At 37.9% G+C, this 12,021-nt stretch overlaps 2 protein-coding genes across 2 annotated transcripts in view; one reads left to right on the forward strand and one right to left on the reverse strand.

Annotated features, from left to right (window-relative positions):
• The window catches only part of LOC311282760 (uncharacterized protein), a gene marked incomplete at its 5' end in the record, with an annotated part of 42,958 nt that extends 36,912 nt beyond the window's left edge, over positions 1-6,046 (forward strand). Inside the window, 2 exons of the mRNA XM_084396772.1 lie at positions 5,103-5,196; positions 5,325-6,046. Of these exons, the coding sequence (XP_084252898.1) occupies positions 5,103-5,196; positions 5,325-5,408 (178 nt within the window). The 3' untranslated portion in view covers positions 5,409-6,046. The remainder of the gene's footprint in view (positions 1-5,102; positions 5,197-5,324) is intronic.
• The window catches only part of LOC311283110 (uncharacterized protein), a 790,474-nt gene that overhangs the window by 361,351 nt on the left and 417,102 nt on the right, over positions 1-12,021 (reverse strand). The gene's annotated exons all lie outside the window — the stretch shown is intronic.

Below are 12,021 nucleotides of genomic sequence, written 5' to 3' on the forward strand. Positions count from 1 at the left end.
CAGGTGTTTGTGTGTGTTTGAGAGTGTGTGTGTGTGAGAGGTCCAGTTAAACCCAAAATGTCCTCATAATCAAGGGTTAGTAAGGGTTGTGTGTGTTTGAGAGTGTGTGTTTGAGAGGTCCAGTTAAACCCAAAATGTCCTCATAATCAAGGGTTAGTTAGGGTTGTGTGTGTGTGAGAGGTCCAGTTAAACCAAAAATGTCCTCATAATCAAGGGTTAGTCAGGTGTTTGTGTGTGTTTGAGAGTGTGTGTGTGTGAGAGGTCCAGTTAAACCCAAAATGTCCTCATAATCAAGGGTTAGTTAGGGTTGTGTGTGTTTGAGAGGTCCAGTTAAACCCAAAATGTCCTCATAATCAAGGGTTAGTAAGGGTTGTGTGTGTTTGAGAGTGTGTGTTTGAGAGGTCCAGTTAAACCCAAAATGTCCTCATAATCAAGGGTTAGTAAGGGTTGTGTGTGTTTGAGAGTGTGTGTTTGAGAGGTCCAGTTAAACCCAAAATGTCCTCATAATCAAGGGTTAGTTAGGGTTGTGTGTGTGTGAGAGGTCCAGTTAAACCAAAAATGTCCTCATAATCAAGGGTTAGTCAGGTGTTTGTGTGTGTTTGAGAGTGTGTGTGTGTGAGAGGTCCAGTTAAACCCAAAATGTCCTCATAATCAAGGGTTAGTAAGGGTTGTGTGTGTTTGAGAGTGTGTGTGTGAGAGGTCCAGTTAAACCCAAAATGTCCTCATAATCAAGGGTTAGTAAGGGTTGTGTGTGTTTGAGAGTGTGTGTTTGAGAGGTCCAGTTAAACCCAAAATGTCCTCATAATCAAGGGTTAGTCAGGTGTTTGTGTGTGTTTGAGAGTGTGTGTGTGAGAGGTCCAGTTAAACCCAAAATGTCCTCATAATCAAGGGTTAGTTAGGGTTGTGTGTGTTTGAGAGTGTGTGTGTGTGAGAGGTCCAGTTAAACCCAAAATGTCCTCATAATCAAGGGTTAGTAAGGGTTGTGTGTGTTTGAGAGTGTGTGTTTGAGAGGTCCAGTTAAACCCAAAATGTCCTCATAATCAAGGGTTAGTCAGGTGTTTGTGTGTGTTTGAGAGTGTGTGTTTGAGAGGTCCAGTTAAACCCAAAATGTCCTCATAATCAAGGGTTAGTTAGGGTTGTGTGTGTGTGAGAGGTCCAGTTAAACCAAAAATGTCCTCATAATCAAGGGTTAGTCAGGTGTTTGTGTGTGTTTGAGAGTGTGTGTGTGTGAGAGGTCCAGTTAAACCCAAAATGTCCTCATAATCAAGGGTTAGTTAGGGTTGTGTGTGTGTGAGAGGTCCAGTTAAACCCAAAATGTCCTCATAATCAAGGGTTAGTCAGGTGTTTGTGTGTGTTTGAGAGTGTGTGTGTGTGAGAGGTCCAGTTAAACCCAAAATGTCCTCATAATCAAGGGTTAGTTAGGGTTGTGTGTGTTTGAGAGGTCCAGTTAAACCCAAAATGTCCTCATAATCAAGGGTTAGTAAGGGTTGTGTGTGTTTGAGAGTGTGTGTGTGAGAGGTCCAGTTAAACCCAAAATGTCCTCATAATCAAGGGTTAGTCAGGTGTTTGTGTGTGTTTGAGAGTGTGTGTGTGTGAGAGGTCCAGTTAAACCCAAAATGTCCTCATAATCAAGGGTTAGTTAGGGTTGTGTGTGTTTGAGAGTGTGTGTGTGAGAGGTCCAGTTAAAGGGTCATGAAACCCCCCTCTTTCAGCTCAAGTTTAGCTCACAATCTTTTTGAAAACTGCAACTTAATTGGGGGCGTGGTGGCTGTGAGAAGAAGGGAGGGGAGTGGGTGTGGTCAAAGCCCAAAGTGGCCAATGCATATCGACTGTCACTAAAAATCAATGGTAAAACGTGAGGAAATGCTAGATTTTTTATAGCTGGCCAAGTTAAAGTCTAATATATACATAATAACCTACTACAGTAATCATAATTCTATTTAAAACATATAAATGAACATGCATATGTATAATTATGCCTTTATAAAATATATATTTGTTTACACACTATAAATGCGTATATTTGAAATAATTAATTTTCCGCTTAAAAAAAAAAAAACGTTCCATACAGATCTACGCGCCCCCTAAACCCACATAATAAAGATGGACAGTGTCATAGAAATTTGCACAAACTAAGCATACTTTCCATACAATTGAGGTATTATCGAAATATCAGAATTTTAATAACGAGTGATTATTTAACAAAAGGCAAGTAAAACGGTCAGGGTTACATTTTAGACACACACACACACCTCTGAAGCGATAGGAAAAGTCCTCGGAACCGCATCACTCGCAAGACCGAAACCTGCATTGGTGTACAAGGTCGAAGTCCACCTTTCTCCAGTTGAATGGTTGCACACACACATAGTTTAGATGTGTCCGTGGTTGATGGCCGGAGTCTAGCCCGGGCAGCATCGCGGGGAAAGATGCACTGGAACTTTTGGTCCACGAAAACAAACGCGTGTCCCATTATTGCCTCTCTCATCTACTACGCGATATCACAGTTTGACATGTCTGTCTTTGGAAAGTTCCGTGTCATGAATAATTAAGAGCAGTGTCTTCTCATTGGATAAGAAAACTCAGTACATGAATAATTATGAGACACCGATACGTGGACATGATGAAGATTTTAAACCCGGAAGACGAAAATAGCGTAAAAAAACTAAAATTTAACAATTTCCCCCTACTATTAAATCTAACAGATGCTAACATTGTCTTCAATAGTGTTCAACACACATACCTCTGTTCAAATCTCATAAAATTTGGTTTAGGGTTTCATGACCCTTTAAACCCAAAATGTCCTCATAATCAAGGGTTAGTTAGGGTTGTGTGTGTTTGAGAGTGTGTGTGTGAGAGGTCCAGTTAAACCCAAAATGTCCTCATAATCAAGGGTTAGTTAGGGTTGTGTGTGTGTATGCATGATTCATATGGTTACTGATGCCCAGTTAAACCCAAATGGTCAGCAATGTTCATTTAGATACTAATACGTCTTAAGTAATAAGTCTTGAACAATCTTCTCTTTTCACATTAACAAAACCCAAACCCAATCAACTGGAAATATTTAGCTTTATTCAAAACTATCTTTAGACAAAACTTCTTCAAATCTAATGAATAAATTAAGACTGACATTCAAGGATCAATTATGAAAAATACTTGTGGGTGAATGCATTTGTCAGTGATGGTTAAATAGTAAACTCTCCTTTTGGTTTTTTAATTTCTTAATTTTTAAAGCTAAAATATTTCCGTATTTCACTTTCCCTCTTCTCTCTTTGCTCTTCACTCACTTCACACCTGCTAAATCTCACATTACAAACTCAGGTTAGTTTTCTGAAATCTCTCTTAAAGTTTAAGCCAGGTTGAACAATTGCTGATAATTTCCTGTTTTGTTTTTCTATATGCTGGTATTGAAACAAACGTAAGTGATGTGGCACTCTCATGGGTAAAGTTAGTCCAGGTTATACCAGGTTAGTCCTCATAATTAAGGGTTAGGTGTGTGTGTGTGTGTGTGTATGTGTGAGTGATGTCCGGATAAACCAGGGTAGTCCTCATAAATCATAATTAAATCAGGAAACGCCCACTCCTGCCCTGTCCTTACAGTGCTTCAGTTTGTCAGGTCTTCATATTACCAGACTGTTTTATTAGAATTAAATTCTGAGCAGTCAGCTTTTTACCCCATGCCATAAGGAGCAGTTTGATATTTCTTATTAATCTCTATGACAAAGGGAAAGGTGGGTCCCCATAAACCAGGATGGATCTTTTTAGGGGAAAAAGTCCTTATAAACCACCCGTACCAGTATGTGTGTGTGTGTGTGTGTGTGTGTGTGTGTGTGTGTGTGTGTGTGTAAGCATGCATTGAGTTAACATGGAAAAACTGGTTTGCTTTAGTGCAGAAAACTGGTTTAAAGTGAAAGTGAGCCAATAAGTGGTCTTCTAGTGCCCTCTGCTGGCCATTCTACTCAATAATGAAATATTTTAAGTCAAGTCAAGTCAAGTCAAGTATATTTGTATAGCGCTTTTCACAATACAGATTGTATCAAAGCAGCTTCATAGTATTAAATTAAAATAATACAACAAGGTTTGTTTCTAGTGGAATTTATTGATAAAATCAAATTAAATATCCCCAGAATATCCCCAACTGAGCAAGCCAAAGGCAACAGTGGCAAGGAACCGAAAAACTCCATCAAGTGACCTAATAGTGTCCTAAAACTCCATCAGGTGACCCAATGGAGAAAAAAAAAAACTTGGGAGAACCCAGGCTCAGTCGGGGGCCAGTTCTCCTCTGGCGTTTATTAACTAGAGGCCGGATTGTAATTTGAACTGTAAGATTAAAAATATTATATGAATGCCTGGCTGAAGAGATGCGACTTTAATCTAGTTTTAAACTGGGAGAGCGAGTCTGAGCAACGAACAGTATCAGGAAGGCTATTCCAGAGTTTTGGAGCTTTTACATGTGCTTTTGCATTCATACTTGGACACACACTAAAAATCACGTATATAACTAACTATTATAACACAATAATATTTTGTCAGTGTTCATCACCTCATTTGCACTGACACTTCACATAATTGCTAGTAATGTGGTTAATCATGCTAGAAACATTGTAAATCATAGTAAATAATACTGAAATGAGGTGTATCAAGGTAAATCATGCTAGAATCCTAATAAATCATTCTGGAACATGGTATATGATAGTAAATCATGCTAGAATCATATTAAATAATTCTAGAATGTGGCAAATCGTTGTGGGAGGAGCCTATTTTACTCAAATGGCTATAACTCAAGAAGTAAATGAGATATCTTCACCAAACTCAGTACACATGTGTATGGGTTCAATTTGAGGTCACAGTAAACAATTTTATGGAGATCGGACCATAGGTGGCGCTATAACTGTTAAAAAGCTTTAAAACCATATATATCCCATGGCAAATTGCCTGTATTGGCTGTAAATGGTCTTTTCCATCTATTATGTCAGTGGTTACATGCTTGCTAAATAAATCTTAATAACTTTTGATGCTTTTGTGCTTAAATGCCTTAAAGGCCTTAACTGCTTGAACCCCGATAAATGCTGCTTGCAGCTTTAATTATTATTATTATTATACAGTACATCACCACCAAGGCAGGTTAAAGAAAAATACGCCAGAGGAATTGTGTCCTTGTTCCCTTACCTCAGTGACCCCATGTCCAAAAATGGATACGTAAGTATCACACCTTTTTTGAATTTTAATTCTGTGTTGACATGTCTTAAATGCTGATGATCGCACACAAGTGGTGTATTTTGCTCTTGAATTGAGACTTTTTTTTAATCTTTTTTTGTCTTTCTAAGGAGCATTACTATGATGGTGAGAGTGGTACTGGGTACTTGGCATGGAGAATCAAAACTATACAGAGAGGCCTGGCTAAAGAATGAAGAGCATCATTTGAAGGTACAGAATGAAATTCAGAAATCACCTTTTTTGCTTTTTTTTTATAGCTCATTGTGCCATCTATCACGGTTGTGCAGTTTTGTTGCTCCTGAGTTGCCTTAACTGTGACATTTCAATTTGTACAAAGATGATTTTTTTATTGTATTTTTTTTTTAGTTTGAACTGTATATAGTATTCTTTATGCAGTGTTGAAGATCTTAAAATGCTTTATTCATCAGGACAATGATTGTCTGCTGAGGTGATGTCTGGTGGACCAACTGTAAGACGGGAGTTTACTCCAGAGACTGTTTTGAGTGAGGATGAATGCAAGGAAGCAATTGCATTCATGAACCATTCTGCTGATGAGGACGCAGTCAAGAAGAAGATGAAACTGACATTTGACTATCGCCGCAACATGGTTCTTGACCCTATGCAGTCAAGTGATGTATTGACAGTCTTTCCACGTTTCAAAGACGTTAAGGGCTTGGTAAGTAAAGTCTTTATAATCAAATATTTAAGGATTTTTAAAAATAAATTGCTGTTGTCTAAAAAGTCAGGGTTTATGTCTAATAATAATTCCCTTTCTTAGATTGAGCAAGACTTTGTTCTGATGTTTGGAGAAGGAGTGTTAGGCAAGCTACTGGAGAAGTGGACGACTGCGTTCAAGAAAAAAGTGATTCAGCAGTGCAAAAAGCTTCCAACCACCAGTGATGTTGGAGAACTCCTGCTAGCAGCTGAATCTCCTTCTGATGACTCCGAAGAGGGTGTTAATTTTGGTAAGATGTTTAAGATTAATTTAATAATTAATTTTAGTAATATTCGTTTAACACACTGCCTCGCCAAAAAAAGAGTCGCTGTTTGGATTTAAATCGGCAAATGCTTAAAGAGTATATGATTGGATCATCATTGCAGTGATTATTATGTTTCTATCATGTTATGTTTGGGAACAGTTCTTTTAATCCTAATTGATGGAGTGTGAAGCTTTTCTGAGAGGTGCAGACATTTTTGGTCAAGATCTTGTATTGACAATGCACAATTTGAGGCTATTCTTTCACAGTTTGAGCCTGATGAATCTTCACATTGTCAATCCTGGAATATGAACATGATGTGTCTTCCTACATAGTCGTTTAAGAAATGAAAAGCTTCACACTCCATCAATTAGGATTAAAAGAACTGTTCCCAAACATATAACATGAAACATAATAATCTCTGCAATGACGATCCAATCATAAACTCTTTAAGCATTTGCCTATTTAAATCCAAACAGCGACTTTTTTTTTTTTTGGACATGCAGTGTATTTTAAGGAACAATAGGGTGATGTATTTAGTCCCTATACATTTTTTTAATATTTATTCTTTTGTATCAGTTTTCATTATTAATGAAGTTTTGCTAACATAATTAATATTGTCTAAACAGTTTGGGACACTGACCTCTCTTCTATACTACTGCTGTTGCATCTGATCCCACCTTCTGCCCAAGGCCGGAAGAGACCAGGAAAGGTGTCTGCTTCTCAAACAGAGAAACATCTTGTTGTCTTCAAGAAGGTTTGTTGTTGTTTTTTTGTTGTTGTTTTTGTTATTTTTTCAATCATAGTTTTCTTTTAACACATCAGTGATGGTTCTTCAATTTGCTTGGTGTTCTCAGAGTGGAACAAACATTGAGGAGCATCTTCGAAACATCACTGCTAGTGCTCAGCCCTATCTCCTGGCTGTGGGACCTCAGAAGAAATCAGTTCACCAGTACTTCATCATTCTCGATCAGCATGCCATTCCATGCAAGTCACCCTCTTCTCTTGGTGCCTTTGACGAACTGTTTAAGGCACACTTTGTTTTTGGTACCTCTTACAACATTATGCTACACAACATGTACACTTTCATTCAGACCACTGTGTACAACATAGATGTTGGCAAAGTGAAAGAGAGTCCTCGTGTTGCTGAGGTCAGAGCAAGGCTGCTTAGTTAGGTCCCTTACGTTTTTCTGCCCCCATGAAGTGTTTTGTTTGTCAAGTTGATTTAAATGATTCTAAAATGCTTCTTAGGCACTTCAGATTAGTTTATGGTTTTGTTCATGGAAAGAATCTTCGCCTTAAATGCATAGAAGCAGGTTGTGGTTCTGTGTTTGGTACTTTTTCAGGTTTTAGGAAACATCTGCATTCAAAACATGTTGAGCAAAGTGACAGTGGGCAGAATTTTCACACCACTGATAGCCATGAGACTGCCAAGGCAGATGGACAAAGTAGTGCTGAAATATTTGATCAGATTGGCTGTGCCGGAGAGGTGGCCACAACATCTGAATTGTTAACGTCAAATAAGAGGACTTTCAATATGTGTGCGTCTGCTATTGCACAACTAAAAGTTGCTGGATTAAGTCAATCTGCTATAAATGGTTTTGTTTCATCTATGGAGGAAATGGTTTCTGAGATTCATAGTCAGGCCTATTGCTGTGAAAGACGAAAATGTGCTGTTGTGTGGAACACTGATGGAAACTATATGTTTTGATGACCATTACCATGCATTTACAGTCAGACTGCATCCAGACAGAGTTTTTAAGGTAGTGAATGTTAATGAGCTGTGTTCTTTCAAACCATTTGATCTTCAGATGAAATATGGTACAACAGATTCTGCACTGCATGTAGTGCTGTATTGCCATTTAATGCAGATGTGATGTATTTTTTTCATGTATGAGTGTTTCCTGAGCCTGAATGTTGTTTTAATAAATGTTTTAATAAATGTTTTAAATGTGACATTGTTAAAGTTGTTTTCTTTGTTTTGAAAACTTGTTTTAAGAGTTAATTTGACATTGTAGAAGAGTAACTGTTTTACTGTACTTGCACCACAAAGAGAAATACTGACACTTTTTAACCGGTTGCACCACAAATGGGTTTTAAGAATTTTACTTTTGAGTGAGAATTTTTCACTATAAAAAATTTAAATAAACTCTACATTAGTGAAATATTAACACCAAAAAGAGTTAATTTCCCCCAGTGTTAAACTGTGGTAACACTATTCAGTGTAGAGCAGTGTTGAATTTTTACTCAAAATAGAGTTAATTTTACTCTGAAAATTGAACACCATGTCTAAAGTCAATTTATCACCAATTCTGAGTGGGACCAAATACACTCGGACCAAGTGTTAAATTTAACTCTTATAGAGTTAATTTAACACTGCACAATTTACTGTGCAGGAACAAGCTCCACTCACATTTTCTCCACATTTGTGTCCAGTTAGTAAGGGATATAAGATTGTGTTGTTTACTTACATCATAATAAAAGAATAAAGTCTGTGAAAGGTTTGATATTGTGTAGTTTGTGATCCTCCATCAGCAGCTGCAGTTTCTCTCAGCTGTATCAGTGCAGTCACTGTGACGTCTGACTGACAGAGGTTTTTGTACGACTCTTTATCACTGTGTGTACACTCCACCACTGTGATAACTCTGACAGTAATAATCTCCTGTATCTTCAGTCTGGACTCCACTGATGGTCAGAGTAAAATCACTGCCATATCCACTGCCACTGAATCTAGATGGAGTTCCAGTATTACGGGTTGTTGCATAATATATGAGGAGTTTAGGAGCTTCTCCAGGTTTCTGTGAGTACCAGGACAGACAGGGTCGAGGACTACAGCCTGTTAAAGGAGTGCTGGCGGTGCATCTCATCACAACATTCTCTCCTGATGAAACTGTATGAACTACAGGAGTTTGAGTTACTGTGATCTGTCCACTGGAGCCTGGAAGATAAATGCATAAAGACAATATAAAAACAATAGAAATAGAAATAGATGTTCAATATTTATAAAATATTAATCAACTTTATTAATGTAGTTATAAGCATGTCAGTGTCTTATTGTATACCTGATATACAGTGCAATGGTCCAGATGAAGATGTTGATTGTGTTCATTGCTGTAGTTTAGTCTTGTGTGATGATGAAGATTGTGTTCTGCTCTCAGTCATGAAGTGTTAAACTCACAGCACTATAAACACTCTCAGAGCACTGAAGCATGTGCTGACAATGCAAAGAAGTGGGCAGGATTTACAACAGCTTGTGCTGATAACTAACTCATAAACTCTACATAGAAGATTTTACTTTCAGAATAATGTTATTGAACCATTTAGTGATTAATTGCACATATCTATTAATTGTGAAATATTTTTGTTTATGTTTGTCAGGCTGATAAGACACTCGGTTTTGTCTGGAGAATCATGGATGTAGATCATTTTAAACATATGTCATACGCAGCAGTTTCTCTGAGTTCAGTTCTGTGCTACACCTTTACAAGCATGTTAACAATGAGAAATCAAGAACTAAATAAATCAGTTTTACTATATTTAGAGTCATAATAAAAAAAAAGGTCTTTATTATGGTCTTTGGAATCAATGTTGACATGTTGGTATCTGGGAAATATTTTCATGATATCTATTTTTCCCACATTTTCCACATGCATGAAGTTCATCAGGACTCATAATCAGGTCATTATATATTAAACAATGTGCATCTGAAATGTTCAGAATTATTGATTCATTTATTTGAAGCTGCAGGTTTTTCTGTGAATCATGATGATTGATCTGCATATGAAGAAAAGAAGCATCATTATGAGAAACTCCACAACATCATCCATGATCAAAGAGGTCAAAGGTCACCTCAGAGGTCACAGCTCATCAAATATATTTCTTTAAACAGTGTTATATCAGAAAGCATTTAGTCAAATCTGAATGAGTGAGTGTTGAGAAGAGCTGAGGATCTTCTAATATCAGTGTGTGTTGAAGTGTTGTTTCTCTCTCTTCTGGAGTGTGTGTTCACTATACTGATACGTCTTTCCCCCAAAGGTGAACCGGAGGAACTTCCTGTGCCGTGGAATGACCTGGATGTGGTAATAGGCATCCTTCAGGTCCACGGTGACGAACCAGTTGCCCTGTTCGAACCTGCACCAGGATGGTTTTCAACGTCAGCATCTTGAACTTCCCTTTGTAAAGGGAAAAATTCAGACGTCGCAGGTCCAAATTGGGGCGCAGACCCCATCCTTGGGGACAAGGAAGTAGCGGCTGAAGAAACCGCGGTTCAAGTCTGAAAGTTTACCTGAATTTTACCTGAGGTTTAGTATATTGCCACCTTTATAATTATATGCATTCCAATATATATATATATATATCTTATTCAAATTGAAATCATTGACCATTTTAGAGGGTACACACACATGTCTCTGTTTGGGCTAATTCAGGGTTGTTTATGATCAAAGTTATACAACTCCAATTTAAGTTACTTCTGGGTGCAATAACTTTTACATTGAATGTCAAGTCTGTGTTTTAGCAAAAAAACGGTATGTGTCCAAAAACACGTACTGAGTAGGAGTTACATGACATTGGCTAAAACGTTTACATCTCTGGTTCACCCCAAACAAAGATAAAACCTTACAGTAATCTCACAAAATTATGTATTCCATAAGTATGTAATCATGTCAGTGCAATTTAGACAAGTCCAATGGATTCATAGACCCAGAAAACATGGAGTTAGGCACCAAGATTACTTGGCTAGGTCAAATAATGAAGGAGTTAGGACATTTTAAGGGCTTCCTGCCTATTTTGGACGCCATCTTGAAAATTACACCTTTCTAGAGGTCAAACTTTGGTCAACTTTTAGTATGTTATTAAGGACACCTACTACTACAAAACACAGCTGAGAAACCTTTTGTTAGAATTTTTTTGGGGTTAGGTGTTTTTTTTTCTTCATATATGCAGCCGCCTGAATAGGCCACACAGAGACAAAGGCCACTAGGCCACACTGAATCAAGGCCGCTGAAGGGACACGAGGCCACAACTGCCATTTTTTACATACAGGACAAGGCAACGATATCACAAAGTGACCACTGCAGATCTCAAGGCTAAGCTGAATACTAAAAAGTCCATGTCCCCCAAAATGCTTAACAGCGTTGGGACTAAAAAGCATGTCCACTTCTTAGAGGAGTGACTTACTCTAGTGAATCTGAAACATTTAGTTCAGAAAATGCATGTGCAACTGTCCAAGAAAGTGTGTCTGTTTCAGTTCTTAAGGTGATGCAACACCGTAATAGTGCAGAGTCATGTACCAGAACGCACAGTGTACACGCATTAGAGAGATGCGAAAACCCTCAAACTCCAGGAGAACGTAGCAAACATCCCTATGGTGAAGAAAGCAGGTTTTGCAGTTCCTGTCAGACAATAGGCCATACAGAGGAAAAATGCTGGTCTCTGGGAAGGGGCAGACCTCCTCCTTATATTCAGAAAAATATAAAACCACTTTCTAAGAGCAAACGTCAGCGATCTGCAAGTACAGGTAACACTCTTAGCGAGTTAACGATATTGTTCATGCAAGGCCTTCAGCTTTTAACTTCACTTGCTAGTGGGTTAGCAGCACTATAGCAACACGTTTAATAGTTAAACATCCAAATTGCAATGATCCTGTTTGTATTTTCAAATTTGTAATTGTGCATAACACATTGTGCTCATAGAACACACTTTATAGTTGTTTGTGCTGCTACATGTGCACATAAGTTTATTCTTTAAAACACATGATTGCTTTACTGTAAGTGTTGTATGAAACACTTAGGTTAAAGGTTGTAGATGCTAAGAATCTAGGCCATGTATC

This window comes from Rutilus rutilus (assembly GCF_951802725.1).
Source record: "Rutilus rutilus genome assembly, chromosome: 23".
NCBI lineage: Eukaryota > Metazoa > Chordata > Actinopteri > Cypriniformes > Leuciscidae > Rutilus > Rutilus rutilus.